Raw genomic sequence first — 23,813 nt, forward strand, 5'->3', positions numbered from 1 at the left:
TGTTTCGCTCTGTGGGTTTATTTTTGACTGACAGGTGGAATTCCAGTCCAGATGGAACCCGCGGTGCTACAGAGCTCTCAATTCTTTGCTCATTTATTTGGCAAGACAACAACTCACCCTCTCATTCACACGTCTTACAGAGGCATACAAGGTTCGCCCCCCCTCTTTCACATATCATATGGAAGACATACAACAATTCACTCGTTCACACATCTGGACAATTTAGGGTCTCCAATGAACCTCCTGCTTGTGTTTGGACTGTGGAGGAACCCCAAAGAACCCCACGCAGACACAAGAAGGATACGGAGGCTCCACACAGGAAGAGAATCCAACCATCTTGCTATGAAGCCGAGGCGCTAACAGCTGCACCACCCCCAAATTATTGTACCTTTTTTCCCCCCCCCACCTTCCCCACCAAATTGTCCTCCCCTTCAAAACTATGATAAAAGTAGGGTTTTTCATCCGAATGTATCTTTTTAACGCGTCCATCAAGACTTCCAGGCCAAACACACACAGACACACACCATTCTGTGTGAAGGTAGCTTCTTTAATTGTGTTCAAGTGCCTTGGAAGGCCAATTAAAAGCCAGGAAATCTCCGATTCGTGCTTTCGCTAAATTAGCCGGAAAGCCTTCGGCTTTGTTTCGTACCGGCTGACATTTGAAGATAATTAAGTTTACCGCCCGCTTTATGGCGCTAAAACAGTTCGCAGCTCAGGAGGCAGCTAACCTTTGTGCGGAGATGAATCCGAAAAAGTAGCAGAAACAAAAGGAAGGCGGAAATCGGAGCTTTCCGCTAATTCATTCCCGACTGGACGATGTCGTTAGCGCGTTTCGGAAGGGCAAGTCGGAACGCAGGGTTCAGCCAATCAGGTGGCTTCGCCTCTGGAGATCGCTAATGCTAGCAGAGAGCAGTGTTTTGTGTATGCTAGCAAATGTAGCTCCAATGTGCCGCGCACAGGATAATTTTTTTGTGCATCAATGGCGCAGAAATTCTCAAACATCAACTAGGCTAATGCTAATTATTCGTCATTAAGCAATAAGAAGCTAAAGCTAGCAGCTAGCAACAATCTGCATATATTAGCCAAGGCTCCTTAACTGTTGTGCTGTGTTCACTTGATAGAAAATGTGTCTGACAAGAATATATACTGGGCTTAGATTGCTAATACTAGCTTAATTTCGCAATGCTAATGGTAGCACAGACCTTGTAGGTTTTCCTGGTGGCCACACTTTGGAATTATAAGCCGGTCGTCCAAAAGAAATATAGCCGCCACACGAGTCTCTTTAATGGATCAGTTAAGATCACGTAAGGCTAAACATTAGCAGCAATGATGCTAACACCAGTTGCTAGCCCCATTCTGTGGATGCCAATTTGCTAATTTTTAAAATTATTCGCCATTGTTCTGCTGCAGACCGGCTAACGCTACTCGCTCTGCTGTGGAGTAGATGCTAATGCTAGCAGCCTACCTGCGCGGGTGGACGGCGCAAAAAAACGTTAGCATCTGAATGGGGCTGGTGGCTCAATTCCTGGCTTCGCCTCAACACCTGATTACCCTAGTGTGTGTGTGTGTGTGTGTGTGTGTGTGTGTGTGTGTGTGTGTGTGTGTGAACGCTAAAGAGTGCGAAGCTAGGTGTGTACAAGTGGAAGCCTTCAGGGCTAAGCCAGGCTAGCAGTTAGATTATTAGCACTTGTGCTAGCAAGCTAACAGTTAGCTTGTTAGCACTTTTGCTACACTTGTCTGTGTGCGTGCGTGTGCGACTGTGTGTATCTGTGTGTGTCTATTTGTGCACTTCTATGCATATGTGTGTGAGAATGTGTGTATCTGCTTGCCTGCCCGTGTGTGTGTGTGTGTCTGTGTGTGTTCTTGTATGTCTGTTTGTGTGCATTTGTGAGCGTATATGTGATTGTGTATTAATGTGTGTGTCAGTGTGTGTGTGTTTGTGTGTGTGTGTGTGTTTCCCACTGTCAACAATGGTTGTTTATTTGTTTAGTGTGTGTGTGTCTGTATGTGCCTTTATGTTTGTGTGTGTCTTGTGTTTCGCCTGTGTATGTATATGTTTGTGTGTATATATATATGTGTGTGTGTGTGTGTGTGTGTGTGTGTGTGTGCATCCCACTGTCTGGTAGTGTGTGTGTGTGTGTGTGTGTGGGTGTGTTTTTGTGTGCGTGTGTGTGTGTGTGTGTGTGTTTCTCCTGTCTGGTTGTGTCTGGCTGTGTATGTGTGTGTGTGTCTGTATGTGATGGTATGTCTTTGTGTGTGTGTGTGTGTGTGTGTGTGTGTGTGCATGTGTGTGTGTGTGTGTGTGTGTGTGCGCGTGTGTGTGTGTGTGTGTGTGTTTGTGTGTTTCTCCTGTGTGCATGTGTGTGTGTATGTCTTTGTGTGTCTTTGTGTGTGTGTGTGTGTGTGTGTGTGTGTGTGCGCGTGTATGTGTGTGCATGTGTGTGTATCTGTCTGTGTGTACGTGTGTATGTGCGTGTGTGTGTCTGTGTGTGTGCTTGTGTGTGTGTGTGTGTGTGTGTGTGTGTGTGTGTGTGTGTGTTTCTCCTGTCTGGTTGTGTCTGGCTGTGTATGTGTGTGTGTGTCTGTATGTGCTGGTATGTCTTTGTGTGTGTGTGTGTGTGTGTGTGTGTGTGTGTGTGTGTCTGTATGTGCTGGTATGTCTTTGTGTGTGTGTGTGTGTGTGTGTGTGTGTGTGTGTGTGTGTGTGTGTGTCTGTATGTGCTGGTATGTCTTTGTGTGTGTGTGTGTGTGTGTGTGTGTGTCTGTGTGTGCTGGTATGTCTTTGTGTGTGTGTGTGTGTGTGTGTGTGTGTGTGTGTGTGTTCCCACAATGCCCTGCTCCCTCTGGTGTCCCTCCTTCCACTCCACTGTTGTATCCGACGCTCCGCAGCTGAGTGGGCGTCTCCATGGCAACCGGCTGACTGACAGCCGCGGTCCGCGCTGTTGCTAGGCGACGGGCCGTCACGTCGTGGCGGTTCTCGGTCCGGCTCGGCGCCGGAGGTTCCTCAGAAACAAGGAGAACCTGAAGGTTCTTCGGGTTCCGCAGGTGGACGTCTAGACGCCTCTGTTTGATTGACAGCCGGTTGGCCGGGTTAAGCCCCGCCCCCTTTTTGAACGGACCAATGAATGAATGTTTTCATTCTTCTGTGTTTCCTGGTGATTTTTATTATTTAACTGAAAAAATAAAAACAAGGGACACGATGAACTGGATTGTGTGTGTGTGTGTTTATGTGTGCGTGTGTGTGTTTGTGTGTGTGTGTGTGTTCGTGTGTGTGTGTGTGTTCGTGTGTGTGTGTGTGTGTGTTCGTGTGTGCGTGTGTGTGTTCATGTATGTATGTGTGTCTGGCTGGCTCCTAGCTGTCTGAGTGGAGTTATCTGTGTGTGTATGAGTGTGTGCTTTTGTGTGTCCGTGTGTGTGTATGAGTGTGTGCTTTTGCCGTGTTGTTTTTATGTGTGTGTGTGTGTGTGTATGTGTGTGTTTATGTGTGCGTGTGTGTCTGGCAAGCTCCTAAATGTCTGAGTGTGGTTATATGTGTGTGTATGAGTGTGTGCTTTTGTGTGTCGGTGTGTGTCGGTGTGTGTCGGTGTGTGTGTGTGTGTGTGTGTGTGTGTGTGTGTGTGTGTGTGTGTGTGTGAACCACGGACCTCCTATTGTGCTTGTTAGTGAGTCTGAGGAGAATCTTCACTTTAGCAAATCTCACCGCCTCAGGGTGACTTACATCGTGTGTGTGTGTGTGTGTGTGTGTGTGTGTGTGTGACAGAGAAATAAATGCATTGTACCTCCATCCCGGAGCAGGAAAGCAACAAAAAAACAGGAGGGTTAATTGAATGTCTGCCTGCACACTGACCTCAAACCGCCCCGTGTGTGTGTGTGTGTGTGTGTGTGTGTGTGTGTGTGTGTGTCTGGCTCTATATGTGTGTATGCGCAGATGTATGTATGTTTCTGTGTGTTCGTGTATGAGTGTGTGTGTATATTCTTGTGTTTCGGTGTGTGTTTTTTTGCAGGTTCATGTATGTGTGTGCAGAAAGTGTATGTGGATGAACTAATGGATTAATCAATGAATAGATGGATGGTGAAAATAATCAATAGACCAATTGATAAATATATTGATTGATGAATGGATGAATGTTGCATTCATCAGTGTGTGTGTGAAAAAACAAACATAAAAAATTAATAAATTTGACAAAAGTTAAAAAATTTAAAATATAAATCAGTTTAAAATTTTTGCAACAATCAAGGTGAGTATTTTATTAAAAAAACGAAAATAAAAATAAAAAAATATGAGCGTGAAAGTCAAATAGGAACAGACAAAAAAAAAATAATATCAAGAGGAAATTTGACTAAAAAAAAAATATATATATATATATAATTCAGTTTGAAAATATTGCAACAATCGAGGTGAGTATATTATTAAAAAACTAAAAATAAATAAACAAGGACGTGAAAGTCAAATGGGAATGGACAATCAAGAAGAAATTAAAAAAAATATATAAAAAAATAAAAAATAAAAATGAATATACAAATAAGTTTAAAAATTCTGCAACAATCAAGGTGAGTTTATTATTAAAAAACTAAAAAATAAATAAATATGGGTGTTAAAGTCAAAAAAAAAATATCAAGGAGAAATTTTACAAAAAATAGAAAATAAAAATTAAGAAATAAATCAGTTTGAAAATTCTGCAACAATCAAGGTTAGTTTATTATTGAAAAACTAAAAATAAATAAATGTGGGTGTAAAAGTCAAAGACAAAAAAAAAAAAAAAAATTGATATATAAATCAGTTCGAAAAGTATTTTATTAAAAAAACTAAAACTAAAATTAAATTAATGTGAGCCTGAAAGTCAAATAGGAGCGGACAAAAAAAAGAAAAATTAATATGGAGAAATTTAACAACAAATAAAAAAATGAATATATTATTAGTATATTATGAGTATATCATTAAAAAAACTAAAAATAAATAAATATGAGCGTGAAAGTCAAAAAAAAAAAAAAAAAAAAAAAACGATTACCCGTCAGGAATAAATATTTAAAAAGGTAATTAAGGAGAGTAATTAGGCCCCCGAAGAGTTAAGGAGGGATTTCATTAAGATAAGGAATTAATCGGTAAAAAGAAGTAAGAAGTGGTTCTGCCCAGATTTCCATCTCCGGGAGAAAAGCGAGAAGCAGGATATCATCACTCCTCCATCTAATCCCTCCATCTTCCCCCCCGATCGCTCTTATCTGCCGCCGCCGCTGTGTGTGTGTGTGTGTGTGTGTGTGTGTGTGGGATTAGCCGGCGCAGCGACAGCCTGCTCCGTGTTGGGCGGTGGAGGAGGAGAAGGTGGAGAAGGTCACATTGAGAGTCCTGACGCTGCATCTTCTTCATCTTCATCTTCATCGTGGCCGCGATCAATAGATCTCGTGATCGGTTGTTGATCGGAAACGTCCGGGGGCGACGGACCGGTCTGACCTTTGACCTTGTGGTTATTTTCGTTTTATAAATCGTTGAATTGAATTGGTTTGATTCGATTCGATCAACGCATGTTATTTTTGGCTCCGCCCCCTGACTGTTAAGCCCCGCCTCCTCACGGATTGGCTTCATTATTCAATATTTTCCTTGTGATTAAATTATTGTTATTATCAGTATTATTACTGTTATTGTTTTTGTAGTTGTAGTATTATTTTGTATTTTTATCATTTATATATTTATCAGTAGTTACTGTAGTAATGGTAGTAGTAGTAGTAGTATTCTTACTAGTATTATCATCATTATTATCAGTCGTATTATTAGGATTATTTTGTATTATTAGCAGTATAATTATCAGTAGTCGTCATAGTAGTATTCATTATATTATTATTATTATCAGTCTCAGTGGTACTGGTATAATTTAATATTATTATTAATAGCAGTATTAATATTATTCAGTGTTATTTACTATTTATCAATATCATTATTATCAGTAATAGTAGTACTACTGACGATGATTGTGATGATTATTATTATTATTATTATGAGTAATAGTAATAGTAGTAGTATTAGTAATATCTAGTGTTTTTATCATTATGATTATCATCGGTAGTAGTAGTAGTAGTATTCATTATTATGATTTTATTATTATTATTATTATTGTTTTATTGTATTATTGTATTATATAGTGGTATTAGTATTAAAATTAGAGTTAGTATTATTTAGTATTAATATCAGTTGTAGTAGAAGTAATCTTCTTTCATATTATTATCATCATTATTATCAGAAATAGTAAAGTATTATATTGTATTATTAGCATTTTTGGTATTGGTATTGGTATAATTTAGTATTTTTATTTATTGCAGTATTTGTATCATTTAGTATTATTTACTATAAATCATCATCATTATTATCAGTTATAGTAGTAGTATTAGTATTAGAAGTACTATTAGTATTATTTAGTGCTATTATCATTATTATCAGTAGTAGTATTTAACATTATTAATATCACTATTTATGATTATTTTTATATAATCCCAGTAGATATATTTATAAAATATGCACTAAATATGTGTATATCACATATATGTATATTAAATGTCATATTTATGGGTAAATATATAAATTACTTGACATTACCCAATATTCAATTTTTAAATTAAAGTAACAGTTAAAAGTTTATTTTTCTTTGAAATTTTTTCTTTTTTTTTTTTGATGTAATTTTACAATTTACAACCATTTAAAAAAAAAAATCCCGAGCAGTTTTCTTGAAAACAAACTTCGTAGAAATATAAAAGAATTTCATGTAGAATGAAAAAAATAAAATAAAATTGGAAAAAATAGATAATCACATCAAATTCTATTTGATGTAATATTAAATGAAACAAATAAACATTAAATATTACATCAAATAAAATGTAATTTGAATAAAATAAAACGAAATTAACAAACCCAAACTAACCCAAATAAAAACAAAAGTAAAATAAAATAAAATAAAATAAAATAAAATAAAATAAAATAAAATAAAATAAAATAAAGTAAAGTAAAGTAAGTTATATACAATAAAGTAAAGTAAATAAAAAAGTGAGATAACGTAAAGTAAAGTAAATTGAATTAAGATAAAATAAAATAAAATAAAATAAAATAAAATAAAATAAAGTAAAGTAACTTAAAGTGAAATGAAATAACATACGTAAGATAACGTAAACTAAAATAAACTAAAATAAATTAAAATAAAATAAAGTACAGTAAAGTAAAATTAGGTAAAATAAAGTCAAATGAAATGAAGTAAAATAAAATAAAATATAATGAAGGAAAGTAAAGTAAAATAAAATAAAGTAAAATAATGATAAACTGACCACGGAAACCACAAGACTCCATTTAAAATTTATTGCACTTAAACTGTATTGAAAAAAATATTAATCTAAAAACCAAGTAATTTAAAAAGGCATTTTCTTAATATAAAAAACATTTCAGATTATTACAAATAAATTTATTTTATTCGATTAAAAAAAGTTTTGATAGCAGAACACTTTCGTTAAAAAATTAGATTTATTCAAAAAACAATGAAGTTCATTTAACAAATACATTCTTTTAAAAATGAGTGAATAGAAAACACACACACACACACACACACACACACGAACGAACGCCGCATCTTATGTAAGTGATCTCTCCACAGCTCCGGCGACTCACACACACACACACACACACACACACACACACACACACACACACACACACACACACACACACACGAACGGCGGGGCCAAAGTTTCATTAACGCCAAGGTCAGGGTGCGCGTGCGCGTGCGCGTGCGAAGGGAGGGATTCGCGAGAGAGAGAGAGAGAGAGAGAGAGCGCGAGAGGAAGGCGGGAGTCTCCTCGTGCACGGCGGAAGAAGCTGCGCTGACGAGCGAGCACGCGGATTCTCCTTCCGGATCCATCGGACTGCAGACCTTCTTCTTCTTCTTCTTCCGGTTCTTCTTCTGGACCGGTTCGCGTCGCCATGCCACCGGCCGCGCGTGCGGTGCGCGCGCTCCTGTGGATCGGGCTCGCGTGGGGTGTCACGGCGGCAGGTAGGACGACACACACACACACATGCACTCACGCACGCATCGTTCCCTTTGTCACGGTGTATCTGTGTGTGCGCGTGTTTCCGGTTACCTCCTCCGCCGCTGTTGTTGTTTCATGTGTGTGTGTGTGTGTGTGTGTGTGTGTGTGTGTGTGTGGGAGGGGGGGGGGGACCCGTTGCCCACTCGCACGCGTGCGTGGGATGCCGCGGTAGACTTGTCTGTCAACAACTGGGAGCGGGTTTGCAAGGGGGGGGGGGGGAGCACATGCGCGTGTGCGTGCGTGCGTGCGTGCGCGTGTGTGTGTGTGGATCTTGAGGCGAAGGGTTCTACGGTGGAACTTTTCGAAGTTCCCGAGTTGGACCTCGAGGTCGTCTTCGATCCGGAACAGGGAGACACTCGTGGTTCCCCTGACTTGTACTCCTCAGTGGATCCCCTGACTTGTACCCCCTGGTTCTCCTGATTCTGAACTCTGTGCTTTTCCTGGCTCGTCGTCCTCCGCGGTTCCTGTGAGTTCTCCCCTTGACTTGTAGTCCTACGATTTCCCTCCTCGCGGTCGTCTGCGGTTCCCCCGACTTGTAGTTTTTCATGTCGCTCTGCTGTTGAATGGCTGAGGAGCTTCGGCCGTTTTCTATCAGTTTTCTTTGGGACTTGCTGGATATTTGTCACAGGATCCCGGGACCCGAGTTCCAACTTGACTCGGGACCGGTTGAGGGGCTTCTTTTTGGACCTGGATGTCACTTTGAAGACTACGATCTTTGACGGTGACTCTTTGCTGACAAAAAAAACTCGAGTTTGGACTCTTCTGCGGGGCCCAGAACTCTAATGGGACCCGGGACAAACTCGAGTTGTACTGTTGCACTTCCCCAGCAGAGTCATGACTCGACTCAAGACTCTTCCTCCATGACTTGTGATTAAATTTGAGACTCTCCCCCAGTGACTTATGACTCCCGGAGACCCTTCCTTCACGGCCAGTGACTTCACAAGTACTGGAGATTCTTTCTCAGAGATTCACAACTCAACCGGAGACTTTTCCCTTGTGACTCATGACTTGACCGGAGCCTCTTCCTTAGTGACTCGACTCGGGACCTATCTTTTGGAACTCGGGACTCAATGGTGACCCTTCTTGAGTGACTTGGGACTCAACTTGGAGACTCTTCTTGAGTGACTTGGGACTCAACTTGGAGACTCTTCCCCGGTGTCTCAACTCTGTAGCCCTCTTTAGCGACACATGCCTTTATTTCAGACTCCACGCCCGGTGACTCAAGTCCTCCCTCTTGTTGCCCGCCGGACAACGATCTAAGTCGCTAGTCAACGCTATTGTTTGTAGCACGGGTCATTCCTTGGACGCTAGTGATGTGACTATGCTAGCCTCTGCGCCTAGTTGAGCACCTCCTCCTTCGATTCAATTAAAACCCATGTGGGCTTTCACTTTCTGAAATATGCAGTTCGGAGAAGGTTGATGCCACCGAGTTCACTTCCTGTGCTGTTTGCCGTTTTATTTTAAAAACTGTGCTATTTTTTTGTGTCAGACTTCCTGTTCAGAACTCTGAACTTGTATGTAACTCCTCCCGAGTCCAAGGCAAGATCCAAGGTGTCTTAATTTGAAAGCTCGTCTCTTATTTTGACTTTGCGGTGTCCGGGTAGCTAACTGCGCCGCTCATCACGCCCCTTAATCCAGAGCCACCAGAAAGCTTTTTCGGCAGCTTCCAAGATGTTCTCGGTGGCTCGTCGTCTCTGCTGCCAACGGAAAAAAAAATTAAACCAGGAAAATCAAAAGGAGTTGTTACGGAATATGCAAAAAAATTCAACAAATGGATTAGGATTTTAGATGAAACGTACTGACACACACATGTACGCCGTGAAATGTAAAATAGGCATACATGTTCTGGGGCTGCGGCAGAATCGCAGAAGGGAAGTATAGAGGTGACCCCATTCAAATCAGAACAGGTGGACTTCTTGCAGGGAGAGGGGTGACCTTTGACCCCGAGGAGAGTCGCTAAGAGTGTGTGACAGTTTCGGAGCAGCTGCTTCTGAGCAGGTGCAGAAAATGTTTGGAAAATCCAGGAAATCTAAATTAAAATCGAGAAAATCAAGGAGACTCCTGGGAAAACAAGGGAAGTCTTATAACACCTCCTTAGCTGATCACCTTCTTTTTTCTGTGCCATTTTTATTACAATCCAAACGGCTGATTTGTAATAATAAAAAAATAAAATGTTGTTTTCCTTCCCCAAAACAGGCATAAAAAGAGCAGAATGGACCTAGTGTCTCAATCTGGTCAATCGTTGTCGTGGAAACTGGACTCGGGACCTTAATTGGGCGAAACCCCAAACTTCCTTAGCATTCTGGCACCAGAGCGCCGTTATGGAAACGGTCTCCGGAGTCAAGAGGTTTGAAGGACACCCCCGTCTCCATGGAGACGGGGAAAACGAAACACTTTGGAAATGGGCACACTGAGGTTGCAGTCAATCGCCCTGAGCTGATGGGTAGACTACAGCAGCAATGGACGACTCCCAAAGTACTCCAGAGTACTCCGGGGTACTCAGGAGTACTTGGCCTGGCTCGACTTCCAGTCTACATTCTTTTGGAGTTCATCGGACTTGCAGTTCATGTTTACACCCGCTGTAGTACCCACGTTTGACATGGCGCCACCCAGGAAGTGCCTCTACTGCAAAAGTCGCAGTGCCAACTATTGGCGCGGTCAGTGTACTGCAGCACTTCTGGTTGCTCCCCACGGTGCATGGATGCCGTGGCAATGTCGACATCTTCAGGGCGAGGACACAAATCCTGGGGTGTCACCTGAACTGGTACTCGTAAGGCTGACATGTAGACTGCGTAAGAGAAAGAAGTCCGTTTGACTCAGGTAAGAGTCTCCGGGGGCTGGTTTGGGTCGTTCACCCCTCCAGGTGAGTTGAAGGGTGCAGATGGATCTTCAGGTATGTGCGAGTTACCTCTCTTTGGATAGCGCTTGGCACAGCTTCAATGTGTATGCCTCGCCTTGCACTCCCTCCTCTGTCCGGTGAAGGTCTGGCTTCTTCAACTCCTTTGCCAATTGTCTTCTTTGGTCAGAATGTGGGCTTGGATACCTTCAATGGTGTCCATCAAGTGGATGTGGACATGGAGTCCGGTCCTGAAGAGGTGGCTCTCCCGTGTTGGGGCTTCTGTTTGCGCAGATGTGTGTCCAATTTCGGCCTCGAGGTCAATGTAGAAGTCACTGGAGAAGGTCAGTGAGGTGCAAATTTAGAGGTCAGTGGTTAGGTCCATGTAGAGGTCATCCTCAAGGGCAATGTAGAGATCAATGTAGAGGTCCCTGGAGAGGGTCAGTGTAGAAGTCCATGAAGATGCCAATGCAGAGGTCAATGTAGAAGTCAAAATACAAGTCAAGGTCATTGTAGGGGGTCAATGTAGACGGCAACGTAGAGGTCATTGTAGAAGTACAACAAGTAGAAGTCAATGTAGAGGTACTGTCCAGGGATTGTATGTTTGCAAGAAGGATGGAAGGTACAGCTGGCCGGGTAGGTCTAGCCGTTTAGCCCAGCTTGGGTACCTCCTTGCTTCGCCCCCTCTTTTGCTTCCTCGTACACTGTTTGCTCCGAGTTCTTTGACTGTTTGTAGGGAATCCAAGGTGTCGTGAGGATTAGCTTCTGTAGACGTCTAGCAGATCCTGTCGACTGTATTTGTATTCCGGTGCAAAAGAGAAACGGGATGAAGACGAAAAACTAGCACTGAACCGAAAGCACTGAACACCAGAAAGCACAAATGTAGAGAAAAAAATATTCAGGGGAAATCCCTGGAATGTATGGAAAGAGATATGTTTTAATAACCTGTGAAAATTACAAAAAAAAAAAAGAAAAAAAAGAAATTGAAAATAAAATTGGTTATCAATCAGGGGAAATTTAAAAAATGTAGTTAAAAAATAATCTGTCAACAAAAGAAGTAGAAGTACAAGTCAGTGTAGAGGTCATCACAATCCTGTTTGCAGGAAGCAAAAAATAAGAAAAAAAAACTGCTAGAAATTTTAAGAAAAATTTGTTTTAAAAATGTGTGAAAATAAGAAAAAAATAAATAAACTGAAAATGAAATTAGTCAGCAATTGGGGGGATACAAAATAAAAAATAATCCTCTATAAATAAATGTTTAAAAGTGAGAACTAGCTCTCTTTGTAAAAGAGTCGCCCAAAACAAAAATGACAAAAAAGGTAAACAAATCCCTGGAAATATTTAAGACGTTCAATTCGAAATTTGAATCAAAAAAAAAAAAAAAAAAAGGCAGAATATTCTTTAACGTGTAGCGGCCATCAACCGCTCAGCCTCTCATTCACATGTCGAGACGGTGAATGTCCGTCATGACGCGGAGTAACAACATGGAGTTAGCGCAGGATTGCCTTCGGCTAGCGAGGAAGAGGACGAGTCCGGAAGGATACAAGGACTTGACGACTGAAGAAGAGACGAGAAGAGACGCAAGAATGAGGGAGGTTTCAGAGACAGGCTTGTAGAGGATCTGAGAAACTTTCTGGAAAGATGGAGAGGAACTACAGGCTACAAGCTGCAGGCTACAGGCTACATGCTATTGGCTATAGGCTAAAGGCTACAGGCTATTGGCTATAGGCTACAGACTACAGGCTACAGGGTGCAGGCTACAGGCTAACAAGCTACATGCTATTGGCTATAGGCTACAAGCTACAGGCTGCAGGCTACAGGCTACAAGCTACATGCCATTAGCTATAGGCTACAGGCTACAAGCGACATGGTATTGGCTACAAGCTACAGGCTACAGGCTGCAGGCTACAGGCTACAAGCTACATGCCATTAGCTATAGGCTACAGGCTACAAGCTACATGCTATTGGCTATAGGCTACAGGCTACATGCTATTGGCTATAGGCTACAGGCTACAGGATGCAGGTTACATGCTACAAGCTACATGCCATTGGCTATAGGCTACAGGCTGCAGGCTACAGGCTACAAGCTACATGCTATTGGCTACAGGGTGCAGGCTACAGGCTAACAAGCTACATGCTATTGGCTAAAGGCTTGAGACTACATGCTATTGGCTATAGGCTACAAGCTGCAGGCTACAAGCTACAGCTACAGGCTACAAGCAACATGCCATTGGCTATAGGTTACAGGCTACAGGCTACAAGCTACATGCTATTGGCTAAAGGCTAAGGGCTTGAGACTACATGCTATTGGCTTTAGGCTACAGGCTGCAGGCTACAAGCTACAGGCTACATGCTATTGGCTGCAGGCTACAGGCTGCAGGTGACAGGCTACAAGCTACGTGCAATTGGCTATATGCTACAGGCTACCAGCTGCAAGCTGAAAGCGGAAAGCCACAAGGTTCAAACACCAGCTGGCAAGTTTCAAGGTCCAAGCTACAGGCTACAAGATTCAAGCAAGAGGTTATAGCCGAAAGCTACGAGGCACAAGCTAAAGGTGGCAAGCTACAAATGCTACAAAATGCAAGCTACAGGCTACAAGCTATAAGGTACAAGCTATAGACAAAGGTTATAGGCTTTAGGCCATAGGCTAAGGGCTACAGGCTACAAAATGTAGGCTTAAAGCTACGAGCTACATGCTATGGGCGGCGTGCTGATAGATACAAGCTACAAGCTAAGGGCTACAAGCTACAAACTTAAATTAGCAACCTAAAAGTTCTGTGTGAAAATTCCTAAAGGACTAAAATAAAACTAGCGGGAGAAAAGAAAACAGGCGATGTACGCTAAGTTAGCTTAGCACGACTCCAGAGAGCGAGAAGAGAACTGGACGATAAAGACGCTCCCGGTGATTTATTTTTCGATATTTCTCCCGATCTTTATTTTCTTCTTGACGTGTTAGCATCAGACCCGTGTGTGTGTGTGTGTGTGTGTGTGTGTGTGTGTGTGTGTGTGTCGGGGGGTTTCCGATTGATCAATTGATTGATTGGTTTTCGTCTGGTCTGGTTCTGTTTGCGACTGAGCAAGCGCACACATGTGCACGGACACACACACACACACACACACACACACACACACACACACACACACACACACACACACACACACATTTCCAGAGTTTCTCTTTCGTCTCTTAACCCCCCCACCCGCCTCGGTGGAGGCAGGCCGGAGTGTGATGGGAGTTTCAATGACCTCACACACACACACACACACACACACACACACACACACACACACACACACACACACACACACCCAGCACCCTGAATAACGGCTGGTATCCTCACCTCTTCCTCTTTGCCTCCTGTTTTTCTTCTCTTCCTTTTCTTCCCCTTTTATTCCTCCTCTTCCCTTTCTTCCTCTTCTTCTTCTTCTTCTTCTTCTTCCTCCTCTTCCTTTTCTTCATCCACCTCTTCCTACTCCTCTTTCTCTTCCTCTTTTTCCCCTTTTATTCCTACTCTTCCTCTTTCTCTTCCTCCTCTTCCTTTTCTTCTTCCTCCCCTTCCTCCTCTTTCTCTTCCTCTTTTTCCCCTCTTTCTCTTCTTCCTCTTCCTCCTCCTCCTTTTCTTCATCCTCTTCTTCCTCCATTCCTTCTCGTCATCCTCCTCTTCCGCCTCTTTCTACTCCTCTTTTTCTCCCTCTTCTACCTCATCATCCTCTTCCTCCAATTCTTCCTCTTCTTCCTCTTTCTCTTCCTCCTCCTCCTTTTCTTCCTCCTCCCCTTCCTCTTCCTCTTCTTCTTCCTCTTCTTCCTCTTCTTCTTCCCCCTCTTTCTCCTCTTTCTCTTCTTCTTCATCCTCCTCTTTCTACTCCTCTTCCTCTTTTTCCCCTTTTATTCCTCATCTTCCCTTTCTCCTTCTTCCTCTTCATCATCCTCTTCCTCCAATTCTTCCTTTTCCTCTTCCTCCTCCTCCTTTTCTTCATCCTCCTCCTCTTCCTCTTCTTTTTCTCCATCCTCATCCCTTCTTTCTCCTCTTCCTCTTTTTTCCCCTTTTATTCCTCCTCTTCCTCTTTCTCTTCTTCCTCCTCACTCTTTTTCTCTTCCTCTTCCTTTTCTTCATCCTCCCCTTCCTCCTCTTTCTCTTCCTCTTTTTCCCCTCTCCCTCTTTCTCTTCTTCCTCCTCCTTTTCTTCATCCTCTTCTTCCTCTTCTTCCTTCTCCTCATCCTCCTCTTTCTACTCCTCTTTCTCTTTTTCTCCCTCTTCTACCTCATCATCCTCTTCCTTTTCTTCATCCTCCTCTTCCTACTCCTCTTTCTCTTCCTCTTTTTCCTCTTCATCCTCCTCTTCCTTTTCTTCCTACTCCTCTTCCTCTTCTTTTTCTCCATCCTCATCCCCTTCTTTCTCCTCTTCCTCTTTTTTCCCCTTTTATTCCTCTTCTTCCTCTTTCTCTTCTTCCTCCTCCTTTTCTTCTTCCTCTTCTTCCTTCTCCTCATCCTCCTCTTTCTACTCCTCTTTCTCTTTTTCTCCCTCTTCTACCTCATCCTCCTCTTCCTTTTCTTCCTCCTCCTCTTCCTCTGCTTCTTCTCCATCCTCATCCCCTTCTTCCTCCTCTTTTTTTCTTCATCCTCTTCTTCCTCTCAGGGATTCTAATCCTCGCAGGGATTAAACGTTTCAACAGAAGTGACTCAAATCTGCTGCTGCACTTTAAGTCTTTTCATTTGTCAGGACCGTCACGACACACACACACACACACACACACACACACACACACACACACACACACACGCCGCCGGCTGCATCCGGATGGTTTTTAGGAAATTCCTGTCTTCCGATGTTTGTCCGGCTCAGATCTTCTCGCCGGCGTGCAGATTTTCATTCATCCTTGTTTTGTTTTGTTTTTGTTTTCCTTTTTTTATTTTTATTTCTTTTATTTTTTCGCTTCCTCGCTTTTTTTTTTTTTTTTTTTTTTTTCAAAAAGCCGCCGGAGAGCCGGCGGTTCAGACCCTCTGCGGAGACAGAAGCAGAAAACAAAAATAAGAAGGAAGAGTCGGAAGAAAAGAAAGGGTGAAAGACGAGGTCGTGAAAAACAACTGATCCAAAACCAGAGCAGCGAGAACAGCAGTACTGCGATGGTACTGCGATGGTACTACGTTGGTACTGCATTGTAGGGACACGATTACTCTGTTGATACTGCATTTTTGGGATTGTAGTACTGCATTGGTAAAGCATTGTAGGGATGTTCGTACTGCGTTGGTTGGGCAGTGGTACTACGTTGTTGGGATGTTGATACTGCATTGGTACTGCATTGTTGGTATATTAGTACTGCATTGGTACTGCATTGGTACTGCATTGCTGGTATATTACTACTGCGTTGGTACTGCGTTGGTACTGCATTGTTAGTATATTGGTACTGCAATGGTACTGCATTGTTAGTATATTGGTACTGCGATGTACTGCATTGGCACTGCATTGGCACTGCATTGGTACTGCGTTGTTAGTATATTAGTACTGCGTTGGTACTGCGATGGTACTGCATTGGTACTGCATTGTTAGTATAATGGTACTACGTTGGTACTGTGTTGTTAGTATATCGGTACTGCGTTTGTACTGCATTGGTACTGCATTGTAGGGATGTTAGTACTCTGTTGGTTGGACGTTGATACTACGTTGTTGGGATGTTGATACTGCATTGGTACTGCATTGTTGGTACATTGGTACTGCGTTGTTGGGATACAATTACTCGTTGGTACTACGTTGGTACCGCATTTTTGGGATTGTAGTACTGCATTGGTACTGCATTTTTGGGATTGTAGTTCTGCATTGGTACTGCATTGTAGGGATGTTAGTACTGCGTTGGTTGGGCAGTGGTACTACGTTGTTGGGATGTTGATACTGCGTTGGTACTGCATTGTTAGTATATTGGTACTGCGTTGGTACTGTGTTGTAGGGACACAATTACTCTGTTGATACTGCATTTTTGGGATTGTAGTACTGCATTGCTACTGCATTGTTGTTACATTGGCACTGCATTGGTTCTGCATTGTAGGGATGTTAGTACTCTGTTGGTTGGACATTGGTACTACCTTGTTGGGAGGTTGATACTGCATTGGTACTGCATTGTTGGTACATTGGTACTGCGTTGTTGGGAGATTGGTACTGCGTTGGTACTGCATTGTAGGGACACGATTACTCTGTTGATACTGCATTTTTGGGATTGTAGTACTGCATTGGTACTGCATTGTTGGGACGTTGATACGGCATTGGTACTGCATAGTTGGGACGTTGGTACTCTGTTCGTCGGTACATTGGTACTGCATTGTTGTGATATTGTTACTGCATTGGTACTGCATTGTAGGGACACGATTACTCTGTTGATACTGCATTTTTGAGATTGTAGTACTGCATTGGTACTGTATTGTTGGGAGATTGGTACTACGTTGTTGGGATTGTAGTACTGCATTGGTACTGTATTGTTGGGAGATTGGTACTATGTTGTTGGGATTGTAGTACTACAATCATTGGTACTGCGTTGTTGGGACATTGGTACTCTGTTCGTTGGTACATTGGTACTACGTTGTTGGTACATTGGTACTACGTTGTTGGGATGTTGGTACTGCATTGTAGGGACAAGATTACTCTGTTGGTACCACATTTTTGGGATTGTAGTACTGCATTGGTACTTCTTTTTTGGGGTGTTGCTACCACCTTGTTTGGCCTTTTGTCCTCTTTTTGTCAGCATGTTGGGGAAATGGTACCGTGGTTTTTGGTCTTTATACTTTTTTGTTGGGAGGCTGGTACTGCATTGATAGGACATAAGTATTGCCTTGCTTGAAGTCGGTACTGCATTTTTTGGACATTGGTACTGCGCTGTATGGACGTTAGTACTTAGTTGCTTGGATGCTGGTACTTGATTGTCCAGGGGTTGGAACTGCCTTGTCTGGAATTTGTTACTGTGCTGTTTAGAAGTTTTGAACTGTATGTCCAGTAAGTACTCTGCTGTTTGGAAGTTTGTACTGTGTTGTTCAGGGGATAGTACTGCCTTGTTTTGAAGTGGGTACTGCGTTTTTTTTGGGTGTTGCTACCACCTTGTTTGGCCTTTTTTCCTTAGTTGTAGGTATGCTGGTACTGTGTTCTTGGGGGAGATGATACTGTGTTGTTTTTTCTTGGGTACTTCTTTCTTGGGAGGCTGTTACTGCTTGAAATGTTTTGCTAATGTTTAAACATCACATTGATGCTACATCCACACCTTCTCCACGTTCTCCCCGTGTCCCAAAAACTCCCTCCGCTGGTCCTCCGTTGTCCGTCCAGACCAAAACAAAGCATCCTTTCCCTTTTGGCAAAGGTGAAGCACTGGTTTCCATGGAGACAACGGGGCGTCTCCCGGGGCGACAAGTACCCGCCACCCCCGTCGGGAGGCTTTCTACCCTCAAACTCCAGGATTTATGTCTCATTAATCAAACACCTCGAGGGGTTTGGGGGCCAAAAAAAAAACCCTGAGTCAGAGAGCTGCCACTAAGATGGGGCGCGAAGGGGGAGCGGCTGCTCCTCCAGCCCTTTTCAACATCCCATAACCCGAGGTGATCTGGAAAAAGACTGGAAAATGACCTGGATGTTCAGCGGAAACTACCTGAGAAACTCCCTGCAGATTTTGGAAGATGTCACATGGAAATGACCGTGAATTTAATGCGAAATTACCATGAAATTAGTGCAAAATTACCCGGGAATTAGTGCAGAATTACCCAGAAATGTGTGTAAAATTACAGTGAAAATGGTGCAAAATTATCGTGAAATTAGTGTAAAATTGCTGTGAAATTAGTCCGGAATTACCCCGAAATTAGTGCAAAATTACCCACAAATTAGTGTAAAATGATGCAAAATTATTGTGAAATTAGTGCAAAATTGATGTGAAATTAGTGCAAAATTGCTGTGAAATTAGTGCGGAATTACCCGCAAATTAGTGCAAAATTAGTGGAAATTACCCGAAAATTTGTGCGAAATTACGCTGAAATTGATGCAAAAATGACCTGGAAAATAGTGCGGAGTTACCTTTAAATGAGTGCGAAATACCATGATTAGTGCGAAATTATTGTGAAATTGGTGCGAAATTACTGTGAAATTTCTGCAAAATTACCCAGAATTTGGTGCAGAATTACCTGGAAATTAATGTGAAATTACCCAGAAATTAGTGCAAAATTTCAGTGAAATTGGTGCAAAATTTCAGTGAAATTGGTGCAAAATTTCAGTGAAATTGGTGCAAAATTACAGTGAAATCGGTGCAAAATTACCCGGAAATTTGTGTGAAATTACCTAGGAAATTCCAGAAAATTTGTGTACCTGCTGATTTCATATGGAAATTGCTGTGTTATTAGTGAGAAATTAGAGAAATTACCTAGAAATTACTTTAAAATTTCTGAGAAATCAAATAGCAAATACCTAAAATGAGTATGAAATTACCCAAAAATTGTTACGTAATTTTCTGTAAATTAGTGACAAAATTACAACATTTAGTCAGATATGACCCGGAAATCATCTGGAAAATACTGAGAAATTACCCAAAAACTACAAATAAATACTGAATAATAAATATTAAATTATATTGCTGAAAACTAGTGAGAAATAACCTGTAAATTACCTTGAAATTAGTGAATAATTATCCAAAAAATTCCCAGAAAGGTTAGAAAATTTCTGAGAAATTACCTAAGAAATGTGTGAGAAATTACATGCCAATAACCCGGAAATTTACAAGAAATTACTTTCTAAATAACAATAAAAATGATGTAGAATTTAACCTTAAAATGACTTTGAAACAGAGAAGAAGTGATGCTTTCCAAACTAAAACATAAAGTAATGAATATTAAAATCAGAGAAAAAATTGGAAAAATAAGTCAGAATTTCATTGAAACTCGTCTATAATTAATGATTAAAAAAATAAACAAATCGCTGAAATTAGACACAATTTAACTCAAACATAAGAATAAAAATTAAAAAAAAAATGTTTAAAAGGAAACACTAATTTTTTATTGAGAAAAAAAAATCATTTTCAATCAGCAAAGAATCACCTGATAATTTTTAGAAATTTATGTCTTTTTCGAGCTCAGTTTCTGCTTTTTCCTGTCAATAATATTTCAGATTTTCAAAAAGTCAAAGCTCATTTTTTTGGGGGGGTTAAATTAAATATAAAATTATATTATTATTTTTATTTTTTTTATTTTTTTTTCATCTTTTGATGATTTTGTTTAATGCCGTTTTTGTCGAAAGCCGACTTTGCAGATTTTCCGCCGGTGTTTTGTTGCCGCACTCCTTTTCTAAAGGTCGCGTCCCTTTCCTGCGGCGAGTCCTTGATGTTCCACGTTTGAAAGGTTTCGTCGTGACCTTTGACCTCTCCATCAAAGAACGCCGGCGATTATCATCTTCACCGACACCAAACACCTTTATCCGATCCGGGCTTGTTTCTTCTTTCACGCCTCTGTTTTGGCTCAAGAACAAACGGCTTTTCATCCAGAATCTGCTTTTTATCGAATTAAAAATCACCTGAAAGTTTATTAAGGAAATTAAATGGTCAAAATTCTTCTTTGGTTTCTGAGGCTAAATTCTTGCTAGCTTTTTGGTCAGAATTCTTGCTAGAGTTTGGTCCAAACTTGTGCTCATTATTGGAGGTTACATTCTTGCTACTTTTTTAACTCTGATAAACTGATATTTAAGCAGTTTCTTGGCCAAAAAGCTAGCAACTGTTTGGACTGAAAGCTAGCAAGAATTCACTGGGAAAAGCCAGCTAGGGTTTGCCCCCAAAGGCTAGCAGCCATTTTAATAAAATAGCTAGCAAGAATTTTGACCTGAAAGGTTGCAAGAGGTTAGACTGAAAGTTAGCAAGCATTATGATACAAAAGCTAGCAAGACTTTCGACCTAACAGGTAGCAAGAATTTAGTACCAAAGAGTAGCAAGAGTTTAGACTGAAAGCTAGCAAGAATTGCTGTAAACAACAAGCAACTTTTTAGCCACAAAAAGCTAGCAAGTATTTTGACAAAATTGCTAGCAAGAATTTAGCTTCAGAATCCAGTCAGAATTCAGCTCCCAAAGGCTAGCAAGCATTTTGATAAAATTACTAGCAAGACTTTTGACCTAAAAGATAGCAAGAGTTTAGACTGAAAGCTAGCAAGAATTTGCTGTAAACAACAAGAAATTTACTAGCCGCAAAAAGCTAGCAAGAATTTCGCCAAAATTGCTAGCAAGAATTCAGCCTCAGGAGCCAGCAAGACTTTAGCTCCCAGAAGCTAGCAACCATTTTGATACAATAGCTAGCATAATTTTGACCTAAAAGATAGAAAGAATTTAGCCACGAAAAGTAGCAAGAGCTCAGACTGTAAGCTAGCATAAATTTATTGTAAACAACAAGCAACTATTTAGCCGCAAAAAGCTAGCAAGAATTTTGACAAATTTGCTAGCAAGAATTTAGTTTCAGAATCCAGTCAGAATTCAGCTCCCAAAGGCTAGCAAGCATTTTGATAAATCACTAGCCAGAATTTGACTTAAAAAGTAGCAAGAATTTAGCCCCCAAAAGTAGCAAGAGTTTAGACTGAAAGCTAGCAAGAATTAGCTGTAAACAACAAGCAATTTACTAGCCGCAAAAAACAAGCAAGAATTTTGACAAAATTGCTAGCAAGAATTCAGCCTCAGAAACCAGCAAGAATTTAGCTTCAAAAAGCTAAATTAAAAAAAGATTACCGACCCAATAGTTAGCACTAATTTTACCCTAAAACTAGCAAGAAAACTGTCCGATATATTAGCTTGGAAGACAAAGTGGATCATAAATAGTCCACTGCCGATCCGCAAGAAGCATCTCTGGTCGTCGCGTGAAAACCCAGGAGACCCCGAACCTCGTTTCCGAGTCACGCCGGGTCGCTTCGCCGCCGCAAGCTAATTAGCGCGGAGGGAACACAAACAACAACAAACCACGAAAGCAGGAAGTGGACGTTTCCCACTGGGGACCAATTAAAGACAAAAGATGGCAGAGGGTTGAAGATGACAGGAAGTGACATCACAAACATGATTAGGATGAATAAATACATGTTTAAATTTTATTTATAGTGTTAAAATTGCAATTTAATCTGTTTGATTAAGAAATAAATAGATTGATATATAAATAATGGAAGTTGAAAATGACAGGAAGTGATAAACATGAATGATTAGCTTGGATAAAAACACATTACACTTCCATTCAAATTAATTTAATTTAATCTAATTTAATGGAAATTAAAAGTAAAAAACTGGAAGTTGAAAATTACGCAAAACACGAATAATGTGAATAAAAATACATTTAAACTACTAAAAATGTATTTAATTGTTTAAATGTAATTGGCCATTTTAAAATAAACATTAAAAGGCAGTTGAAGATGACAGGAAGTGACATCACAAACATAAAAAATATAAATAAAACCACATTAAAAAGATTTAAAAATGTAATTGATTATTTTGAAAAACTAATTGATATAAAATATAGTGGAAGGGACAATTGAAAAAAGGCAGTTGAAGTAGACAGGAAATGACATCACAAAGATGACGAAGCCTGAATAAAAACGCATTACTCTTATTTTAATAAAAATTGAATTTAATAAAGTGGAAGTTGTAAAAGATGAATAATGTGAATAAAAGTACATTTAAACTATTAAAATATGTATTTAATTGTTCAAAAAAGAGATATGAAAGACAATGTAAGTCAAAATTTTAAAATTAAGCAAAAGGCAATTAAAGATGACAGGAAGTGACATCACAAGAAAAGCATGAATAAAATAACATTTAAATAATATTTTAATCAATAAAATTGCAATTTAATCTGTTTGATGTAGAAAAAAAGATTGATAAATAATATAATGGAAGTGATGTGAACATGCATATAAATAAAACCACAGTTAAATTATTTAAAAATGTAATTTAATTATTTAAAAAAATTAATGATATATAATATAAGGTAAGTTAAAATGGAAAAAGCTGAAGTTGAAAATGACAGTAAGTGATTTAAAACATGGATTATGAGAATAAAAATACACTGAAAGTATTAAAAATCGCAATTTGATGTATTTAATTGTTTAAAAAAAAGACATGAAAGACAATGAAAGTTAATTTTTTTAAAAAAGCAATAAAATGGGAGTTTATGATAACAGGAAGTGACATCACAAAGATGAATAGCATGAATAAAAACAAATTCAAATTCTATTCCTATTATTGAAATTGCAATTTAATTTGTTTGAAAATTGAAAACAGAGAAACACATTGAAATGGTTAAAAAAATGCCATTTAATGTACTTTATTATATTAAAGATAATTGAAATGAAAGATAATGAAGTGAAAATTAAAAAAATAACAAAAAAGTACACATTTAAATTATAAGTAAGTAAATGTAATGTTATAATTTGCATCTATAATAACACTTTTAAATGATGAACATTTTTTTTGGATTATCTTTCAAAAATAAAAACGAAAAATAAGGATGTGAAAATTGGGGAAAAAATAAAAAAATAAAAAAATTCATAGAAAGCTTTTGAATTTACCAGTAATTCAGAAAGTAAAAAAAGAGGTTTCTTAAAGAGAAATAAAATTAAAAATATGCATTTGAAAGGGTCAACGAAGCAACCATTGGAGTCACTGATTGTTGCACACACACACACTCAAACAAGGCACACAAATACTCACTTCCTGCTGACGTTGGGCTTGTGTGTGTGTGTGTGTGTGTGTGTGTGTGTGTGTGTGTGTGCGCTAGCTAAGCTGCAGGAGATGGGTTTATCATGCACGACACAGCGCTTTGCCTTCTCGGCGTTTCTTTTTTCTTTTTTTTTTTTTCCCCCTTTTCTGTCAGGCTGAACCGACTCATTCCCTCTGTGTGTGTGTGTGTGTGTGTGTGTGTGTGTGTGTGTGTGTGCGCGCT

General features: G+C 40.1%; 1 protein-coding gene across 2 annotated transcripts in view; it reads left to right on the plus strand.

Moving 5' to 3' along the window:
- Window positions 1-7,791: 7,791 nt before the first annotated feature.
- The window catches only part of sez6l (seizure related 6 homolog (mouse)-like), a 51,384-nt gene continuing 35,362 nt past the window's right edge, over window positions 7,792-23,813 (plus strand). Inside the window, exon 1 of one of the 2 annotated variants that reach the window (XM_086152825.1) lies at window positions 7,792-8,024. In XM_086152825.1, the coding sequence (XP_086008951.1) occupies window positions 7,955-8,024 (70 nt within the window). In that variant the 5' untranslated portion in view covers window positions 7,792-7,954. The remainder of the gene's footprint in view (window positions 8,025-23,813) is intronic. The other variant, XM_086152826.1, reaches the window with a different exon arrangement.

Source organism: Fistularia commersonii, chromosome 9 (genome assembly GCF_037954325.1).
Source record: "Fistularia commersonii isolate RoL2024-O1a breed Wild chromosome 9, RoL_Fcom_v1.0, whole genome shotgun sequence".
Taxonomy (NCBI): domain Eukaryota; kingdom Metazoa; phylum Chordata; class Actinopteri; order Syngnathiformes; family Fistulariidae; genus Fistularia; species Fistularia commersonii.